Source organism: Gossypium arboreum, chromosome 10 (genome assembly GCF_025698485.1).
Source record: "Gossypium arboreum isolate Shixiya-1 chromosome 10, ASM2569848v2, whole genome shotgun sequence".
In the NCBI taxonomy this organism is placed as follows: Eukaryota; Viridiplantae; Streptophyta; class Magnoliopsida; order Malvales; family Malvaceae; genus Gossypium; species Gossypium arboreum.
This window is the reverse complement of record NC_069079.1, coordinates 42,844,988-42,854,239: the sequence shown is the minus strand read 5'-3', so window position 1 is coordinate 42,854,239 and position 9,252 is coordinate 42,844,988. Positions and strand designations below refer to the sequence as shown.

At 34.1% G+C, this 9,252-nt stretch overlaps 1 protein-coding gene across 1 annotated transcript; it reads left to right on the top strand.

Moving 5' to 3' along the window:
- Nucleotides 1-220: 220 nt before the first annotated feature.
- LOC108464199 (15-cis-phytoene desaturase, chloroplastic/chromoplastic) lies at nt 221-8,646 on the top strand. Its single transcript, XM_017764359.2, has 14 exons — nt 221-711; nt 796-928; nt 1,660-1,748; nt 2,305-2,362; nt 2,663-2,818; nt 4,134-4,282; nt 5,057-5,176; nt 5,566-5,779; nt 5,863-5,965; nt 6,461-6,508; nt 7,069-7,114; nt 7,355-7,542; nt 7,934-8,096; nt 8,352-8,646. The coding sequence occupies exons 1-14, from the start codon at nt 550-552 to the stop codon at nt 8,409-8,411; spliced, it is 1,689 nt and encodes a 562-aa protein (XP_017619848.1). The 5' UTR covers nt 221-549; the 3' UTR covers nt 8,412-8,646.
- Nucleotides 8,647-9,252: the final 606 nt, after the last annotated feature.

Below are 9,252 nucleotides of genomic sequence, written 5' to 3'. Positions count from 1 at the left end.
TTTCTTTTGTTGTCTCAATTCTTTGTTCTTTAACTTTCTTTATTCTCTGTCCCTTTATTGTATAACACATTAAATTTTAAAAATAATTGTTAATTATTATTTTAGATAAAATTATCAATTATTATATTTAATATGAAAAATTACTATAATAAATAATAATTTAACTTACGGAATATTCCTGTAATAGCCAGCAACCCCAAAACTTAGCAATCAGCCAAAAACTCTTTTCCACGATTTAATGTCATATTTTCCACTATTTGGGTTCGGCCGAACGAACTCCCATTCCATGCCATAAAAAATAAATACAAGTACACGATTAACTTATCACCTCCTCCACTTCCTTTGTATCTGGCCAACCCACTTTCTATTCAAGTTCTTTACCCACCTTTGCTGTAACTCAATCTATTCCTTCTCTTTGTTCGTGTTCTATTGATTTACTTTTTCTTGTTTATGTTGATAAACGACAATTACCCATTTCTTGTTTTTGCTTATTTGCAACATCTGCTTTTGAATTCGGTCATCTGAGCTTTGGGATTGGTCTTGAAGAAAATGAGTCTCTGTGGGAGTGTTTCTGCCCTGTCCTTAAACTTACAAAGCAGCAAGATAAGCATGGGAAGTGTCTTAGCTTTTAGAAGTGGTGAATCCATGGGAAATACCTTGAGAATTCCCTTTAAAAAGAGGTCAAGTAAGGGTGCTGCTTGTCCTTTGCAGGTTGGTTCGTTGTTGATGAATTTTGGGGTAACTTTGCCCTCTTGTAATAGTTGAATCAATAATTTTACCTTTATTATGAGCCAGGTAGTTTGCATAGATTATCCAAGGCCAGAGCTAGAGAATACTGTTAATTTTTTGGAGGCTGCTTCTCTATCTGCTTCTTTTCGTTCTGCTTCCCGTCCAACTAAACCATTGAAAGTCATAATTGCTGGTGCAGGTATCAATTTTTTCTTAGTTCTTATATTCGTTTTCTTCATCTTTCGGGAAATCCATTTTCTACGCCTTTGAACCTTTTTTTGCAGCTTCATAGTGCCTTTGCTGCTGCTAATTTTCTAAGAAGTTACTTATTCTTCCTACTGATGAACTTAATTTTGGCTTGACTTAATTCCGCCTTGGTTTTTAGCTAAAATTATGAATATTTTCCAGTTGAGAATCTCATTGTCTGTAACTGGATTGTGATTTTGTGTTCAAAATGTGCCTGTTTTACATTCCTTTTTCTGTTTGTATCTAGTTTTATTAGAAGGCTATGCCAGTTTAGGGCCTTGTGCTTTGTAAACATTGGATGGTTTCATGCGAGTAGACTTAGGTAATATAATTCAGCGTTCTTCTTCATAAGAGTCCAGAGTCTGTCAATGTATATGTTTTCCTTTTTACTGATTTTCAAGCAGGAACATGCTTTTGCTTGAGAGATAAGCGAGACTCTGCATGCTTAAAAGTTACTATTAGAATGTAAACATAGCCGTTTCGCTGTGGGTTGGTATTGATGTAATGCCTATAATTTTCTTCCTTAAGTGTTTTCTACATACTTTTTCCATGTATTTCCTTTTTGGGAAATAGTCTTGTGAATGCTATATTGGGTCATTACAGGGTTCTAGATATAATGTATGATCCATCACTCAAGTTTGTTTTTGCTAATAGAGTAGACTGGCCACTTTTGAATTTTTGCAGGTTTGGCTGGTTTGTCAACTGCAAAGTATCTTGCGGATGCAGGTCATAAACCAATATTATTAGAAGCGAGAGATGTTCTAGGTGGAAAGGTTTTTGCACTACTCTGTTTCATAGAAGTTTACCCCCATTGATATTATTGAATCATCTTAATTCTCATTTCTGAAATCTTATTGTTCATGACCTTAGGATATATCTTTTGAGTTCATCTATTATGAAGAAAACACAATTTTAATGGCAAGATTCGTTAGAAGGAAGCTTTATTATTTTTTGAATTATGGCACGCAGCCAGAAATAATTAGTGTTTACCATGAGAAACTAAACAGCTCCAATGACTAACTTGAGTTTCTGTATATAACGTCTTTGAACTTGCTGTTTCTTGAGCCTCCAATCACATGCCAGAAAGAAAGGGCCTTTCCTTCTAAAAAAGAAGTTGATATTCTACCAATTAAGACATCTTTTAATTTCTGCTCGTAAATAATAAAGCACTGACATGCTTACCTGTATAGTAATTGGGTTCTCTGATAGTGATTATGCTAGATATTTAGATGATTGGAAGATCACTTTGGGATATATGTTTTTATGTTCCGTTTCTTTTCCCTTTTCTCTGTCATCTGGGAGATAAGAGTTAGGTATTATTTTTAACAGGTGGCTGCATGGAAGGATGATGATGGAGATTGGTATGAGACAGGATTACATATATTCTGTAAGTATAGGTGCATTTTTTGTTTTCTCAGACTCCTACATCTGGTCTTCCTCTTTACAATTTTGAAGGTTGTAGCCTTGTTTCTGAAATCTCTTATTGGTAATTCATTTGTTTTATATTTTTTTTTTAACTTTATCATCCTCCTTTCTAGTACTTCAAAGTTGTAAATACATTTGGTTTTGGAGATTTAGGACAGTATTTCAACCTACTATTTTCTTTTTCATCTCCCGACTGTTTTATTATACCAAACTATCTGATACATCCAATGTTTTTTTAATTTAATCTTTTCTTTTTGGCAAGTTGGGGCCTACCCAAATGTGCAAAACTTGTTTGGAGAACTTGGCATTAATGACCGGCTGCAATGGAAGGAGCATTCTATGATATTTGCGATGCCAAATAAACCTGGAGAGTTCAGTCGATTTGATTTTCCAGAAGTTCTACCTGCACCATTAAATGGTAAACAACTAAAATGCATGGTAACTAAAGTATGTTTATGTTTGTAGAAATCTATGACAATTTGTTTTTGCCCTTACAAACAGTATGTGACAACAAAGTTTGGATCAAAAAATAGAAGCACTTACTTTTACCTATTTTCTTTTAATGGTTGGATGTGTCCATGTTTGGAATGATTAATTAATATCTCGAACAAGTTTATTTGCTTGTGTCACTACTCTATCATATAGGTTTGTCAATGTATTCCAGTTTGGTTTGAGGATTGTTCTTGCCATCTATGTATATTTATTGTGAAGGACCAGTTAAATTTCTTTACATCTACTTTTGGTAGTATATATTATAGAATTGGCATATTGGACATTACATTTCAATTAAAAGTTGTATGATTCCAGCCTCCCAATTTACCACCCTTTTTCCGTTAGTTTCCTTCATTTGTTTGTCATGGTAGAAAACATAAGACTGAAACATTAGTCTTCCCCATTAGTTTCTGATAATTACAGATCGCTTAGTTTGGGGTTTCCTGTGACCAACCTAATATTGAGGACTGCTCTTTCGATTTATTGCTAATTGATTTAATCTTAGATATTGAAGATTATTGTTTTTCCTTTCTTGAAATCTTGAACTCGCAGACTGGGCCAATTTTGAAACCACACTTTGGTTTTTTTTTACTCTAGCTTGTGGTAGAATTTTGCTTCCTCAGTTTATGAAGTTTTGAGCTTATAAGAATGATAAAAATATGAGTGTGGTTTTACAGTCCAACTTTCAGTAACACCTGCTTATGTTTCAGCATAATCATGCTAAGGGGGATTAATCAATCCATTCTTCATCGATGAAAGGAGTCTTTTGATGTTTCTAAGTCTGCCAATGAGCTTTTGAGTGAGAAAAGCACATAATAATGATGTTTCATATAATTTTTCTCTATGTTTACTTGTTCCCTGTTTCAATTCTTTTAGTCTTTTTTTTTTTTTTTTTTTTGGGTCTGATTGATTCAAATACTAGATTATTTGCTTGGATGTTCCTTCTGTAAGTTTTTTGATCTAGGAACAAATCTCAACAGTTACTATTGTTTATTTAGTTTTGCTTGGTGCATGTATGTAGAAAGATTTATCTAGCTGAGGCTAATTACATTCCTCAGATAGAATGTTTCTGATGTCGGAACCATTGGAGTGATTGGGAAACTTTTGTTTTGCCTTTATCAATTAAATTAATATGGAAAGGTTTTCTACAGACACTGAATGCCAGGAAAAACACCTAAAAATGTAAAAAATTACATTTTGCATCTATTTTGCTTATATTTCTTATCAATATAAACTGACAGGAATATGGGCCATTTTGAAGAATAATGAAATGCTGACTTGGCCAGAGAAAGTGAAATTTGCAATAGGACTCCTACCGGCAATGCTGGGTGGACAACCTTATGTTGAGGCCCAAGATGGTTTATCTGTTAAAGACTGGATGAGAAAGCAGGTATCTGGTTATTCTTTGATAAAATTCTCCCCTCGAGGCTAATACTACTTACAAAAATGGTATTGCTGTAAGTTTGGCTTGATTCTGAGTGGTGAACTTAGTTCATCCTAGTGAATACATGCCAAAATGAGCATTGTTAGCTTGAAATTTGCTCATATAATGGCAATTAATTTACTGTCCTATTGTTACACTTACTTGCATGTATGGGTTACAGAGTTTCAAGCCTTTTACCTAATTCGTGATGCTTTATTTGCTTGAAAGGTGTATAAGAGCACAAGTATAATTCTCCAACAGTTGTTACATCTGGTTTTGTTTGAAGCCATTTGCAGTCCTGTGTCTCATTTTCTGTGCTATATTCATAATATTATATCTGTGCATGTCTCTCCTTTATTTTAGGGTTGATGCTTCATTTTTATGAGTACAACATGAAACATCAAAATGCAAACCTTTTAGATGGGAGAAAAGCATTGCCGAAGGCTTCTAGGAAAATGGAAAAAAAAAAAAAAGAAAGGAAGAGGGAGAGGTGTTAATTTCTGGAATTGTGTAACTAAAGAAAATTTTAGAAACCAAGTTGCCATGTACTGAGTTATGTTTATTAGGCTGTAACTTTCGTAAGTGCTGCAAAGTGTATCGGTTAATTTATGCATTATCCTCTGCATTCATTCTAATCGTGCTTATGTCTGACTGTTAAGAATCTGGTATGAATTGCATTATTAGCAAAACTTGTTGAATGATTAAAAGACAGAAAATTGGTTTCATTAATTTTCTTTGCAGGGCGTACCTGATCGTGTGACTGAGGAGGTGTTTATTGCCATGTCAAAGGCACTGAACTTCATTAACCCTGATGAACTTTCAATGCAATGTATATTGATTGCATTGAACCGATTTCTTCAGGTATGGTTCCTTTGTTTGCCCTACTGACTTCGTATTTGTAACTTGATTATGGTGGATACAAGGTCAGCAACAAAATCTTTAAATGATCCTTGGCCGAAGTTACTTGACTGTGAGCAGTAACCTTATGCCAAAGGAATCTATATGAAACTTGGATCCCTTAATTTCCTCATCATAAGGCGTACTGGAGAATTTGAGATCACAGGTTTTTCTTGCAACTCTGATGCACTAGTCTCGAAGTAATTTGTACTTAAAGTAAGGTTGTATATAAATTTTTTGGATAGTCATGTTCATTCATTTATATTAAGGTTGTATAAAATAGAAGGAAAATTTGGTATATGACATTACACATTTACACTAGCTTGCGAAGAATTACTAAAATCTACCAACAGGAGAAACATGGATCAAAGATGGCATTCTTGGATGGAAACCCTCCCGAGAGGCTTTGCATGCCTATCGTCAATCATATCGAATCACTGGGTGGTGAGGTCCGGCTTAATTCACGTATAAAAAAAATAGAGCTCAATGAAGATGGAACTGTGAAGAGTTTTCTTCTAAATAATGGCAATACAATCGAAGGAGATGCTTATGTAGTTGCAACGCCCGGTATACTCTGTTTCCTATTGAACTATTTAGCTTCCGCTGTTACCGGCTTCTCTAATAATAGCTGATGGATGTTGAACTTTCAGTTGATATCTTCAAGTTACTTTTGCCTGAAGACTGGAGAGAGATTTCATACTTCAAGAAATTAGAGAAATTAGTTGGAGTTCCAGTTATCAACGTTCACATCTGGTTAGTAACAAACTCTATTATTTGTTCATGTAACTTTTGATATTGCTATTTCTCTGTCACATTTTCCCCACCTTTTTCTCAATCTCTGTGCTTCAAAGAGGGTTATTTGAAGTAGGTACATCCCATTGACTTTCTGTAGATATTTGTTCAACTGATTCAACCTATGAACTTAACAGAAGTGATAGGGGGAGAAACTATAACTTATATCATCTTGACCACATCGGAACAATGCTGGAGAAATGAAGGGATTGTATTTATTGTTCAGCCCTTCACGAAAGATTTGCTATCATTTAAAATATATCCATTTGGCATGTCTTCTAAGGTAAAAGCAGGCATGTTGACCATGAATTGTTACTTGCTAGGGCCGCCTACACTGTTCACTTTTTTAGTATTTTAGAAGAGCATGTGTTTGTTTCCTCTTGTTATTATGTGGTGCAGTTTTGTTATTTTAGAAGAGTCCCTAATTAAGTGATGTAGAATTATCTCCATTTGCAGGTTTGATAGGAAATTGAAGAACACCTATGATCATCTACTCTTTAGCAGGTCTTCCTACTTCATCCATTAGCACTTTCTTTTCCCTGTTCTTTGCTACATATTTAGCTCTCATGCTATTATCTGCTTGTCACTTACTAGCTTTATGAATTTTTACTAATTGTCTTTAGGAAATTCCTATTTTCACGTTGAAATGGAAGTTGAATACATTTGGAGGAAAAAGTTACTTGCTTATAAGAATGCAGAAATCATGGAGTAGGGACATTATTGCTACCACTCTGGGTCCTCTGCCTATTGATAGCCAAGCAAACTGTTTCATAGTTTATTTTTTATTTTCTAACACTTAAGTTATTGACCATTTCGTAATAATGTTTTCCATATTCAAATAACTAGAACTAATCCCAGGAGCAGTTCTGGGGTGTAAGGAGAATGGTTATCCTCTGTTTTCTACCAAATCAATTCACCGGACATCTTTTGTGTCGGGATTTATTGCAATAGTGCCTTTGCTCTTTTCATTTCCCTTATATAAAGTGAATCTCATTAACGTATTTCTCTCTCTTATCATCTAGTTTGTTTTGCTCTCTCTTCACTTCATTCTTTTTTGCTTGCAGAAGCCTGCTTTTAAGTGTTTATGCTGACATGTCTGTAACATGTAAGGTAAAACATCACTAAAATTGTCTTTTTTATGGCCATTGAAGTTATGTTCTTTAAGCCACCATGTTCCCTATATTTCTACCTTTTACATAATAGTGATATTATTTGCAATCTTCCAAGAATTTTTCAGTAATTACAAAAAGAAATTACATATTTTCATCATATAAAAAGAATCTAACTGCATTGGCTTCTTGTCTCGGTCGTGCATGTGACTAGTAATTAATGATTTATTGTTTTATGCAGGAATATTACAATCCAAACCAATCCATGTTGGAGTTAGTTTTTGCCCCAGCAGAAGAATGGATTGCATGTAGTGACTCAGAAATTATTGATGCTACAATGAAGGAACTTGCAAAGCTCTTTCCTGATGAAATATCTGCGGATCAGAGTAAAGCAAAAGTTGTAAAATACCATATTGTTAAAACACCAAGGTTAGATTGAGTGCTTTCTTTAGAATCTGTATTAATACTTTTGTTTTCATTATTTTTAAATCAAATTCTTGTCATTTCTTGAAGTGGTATGTCATGGCTGGAAAATACATGGTTGGGAATGGCTTCTCCTTATATTCATATAGAGATGCATCAAAGAGTATAATTGTGCTAGAATGTTTCATCAATGCTAGTTTAGACAAACCTTCAGATAACCTGTAAACATGATTTATGTACTATCACGTGCCTATGTTTGCATATGCATGCATGACTATGTCTATGTTTATAAGGAACTATAAGCGCATTTTAAAGGATTGCAGCAATTATATCAATTTAAATTTGTGTCCTGGTGATTAGATTCCTTACCGAAACTAAAAGCTTATTATCATTTCAGATCTGTATATAAAACTGTTCCAAATTGTGAACCCTGCCGCCCCTTGCAAAGATCTCCAATACAGGGGTTCTATCTAGCAGGTGATTACACAAAGCAAAAGTATTTAGCTTCTATGGAAGGTGCTGTGCTCTCAGGGAAGCTTTGTGCACAGTCTATTGTACAGGTACACTTTGCATTTCCCTTGTGGCTTTGCTCTATCACATTGTTCTAACTACACTGGTACAACTTCCACTACTTTTTCCGCATAAGTTCAAATTACTAGTTGTCTTAGATGCCAAACTTGTTGCCACTCACCGTTCCAGGAGAGTTTTGTAAAGGTGGCAATGAGTCCATGCTTACAAGTTACAATAGGACGATGAAAATGGAAATGATCAGTTGTGCTTTGTATCAACTCTTCTAATGTATATGAAATATGCAGGATTATGAGTTGCTTCGTACTTTGGGACAAAGAAAGTTGACAGGAGCAAGCATTCACTGATGTCCTTTGAATTGAAGTAAACAGGTCACAAGTCATCGAGGATCATCTGCTAATAGATTGTTTAAGGCCACTAGGTTAGTGGTTCTTTTTTTTTTTTTTTTTTTCATTTCGTATAATATACTGTATATCCCATATAAAATCAGTAACTTTTACTAAAATAGTATCAGAAGCTGCGTATAAAATTCTTTTGAGATATACATCATGATCTTCAATATACATGATTCCCTTTTAGCTATGGTGTGGAATGCATTAGCAATCTTTTAGTGAACAAATTAAGATAGAAATAGCAAAGCTCATTTTGCAACCCCACTCGATTGAGTGATAACCTGTATGTTTGAGACTGAGGATTAAAGTAGGAGAATGGAAGAAGAACTAGTATGGAAAGCATTGGGGATATCTTAAGAAGAACTAGTATGGAAAGCATTGGGGATATCTTATAGGCCATGTTTGATTGCTGAAAAACTGATTTCTGGGCCGAAGCCAGTGGCTCGATCAGATTGGACCGTGATTAATTTTCTTTCTATTGGATTGTGACTATTTTGTAAGAGAAAATAGGAATTTGGGTATTCGAATTAATAAATGAAAAAATAATAAATTACATAAAGATAATAAATAATTAGTCACGGTGGATACCTTAATTACATAATGATAAATTTAACTCTAAATGTTTGCATTTATTTTTGTCAATTTGGGTTCATATTTTTTAAAGCCAAATTTGGCTATTAATCTTTAAAAAGTCAAATAATTTTCTTATTAAAATGTTGATTAAAATATTAATTTCTTAATGATATTGACATGACAACTCGCATAACAATCTAACATAATATTATTTGCTGCATGT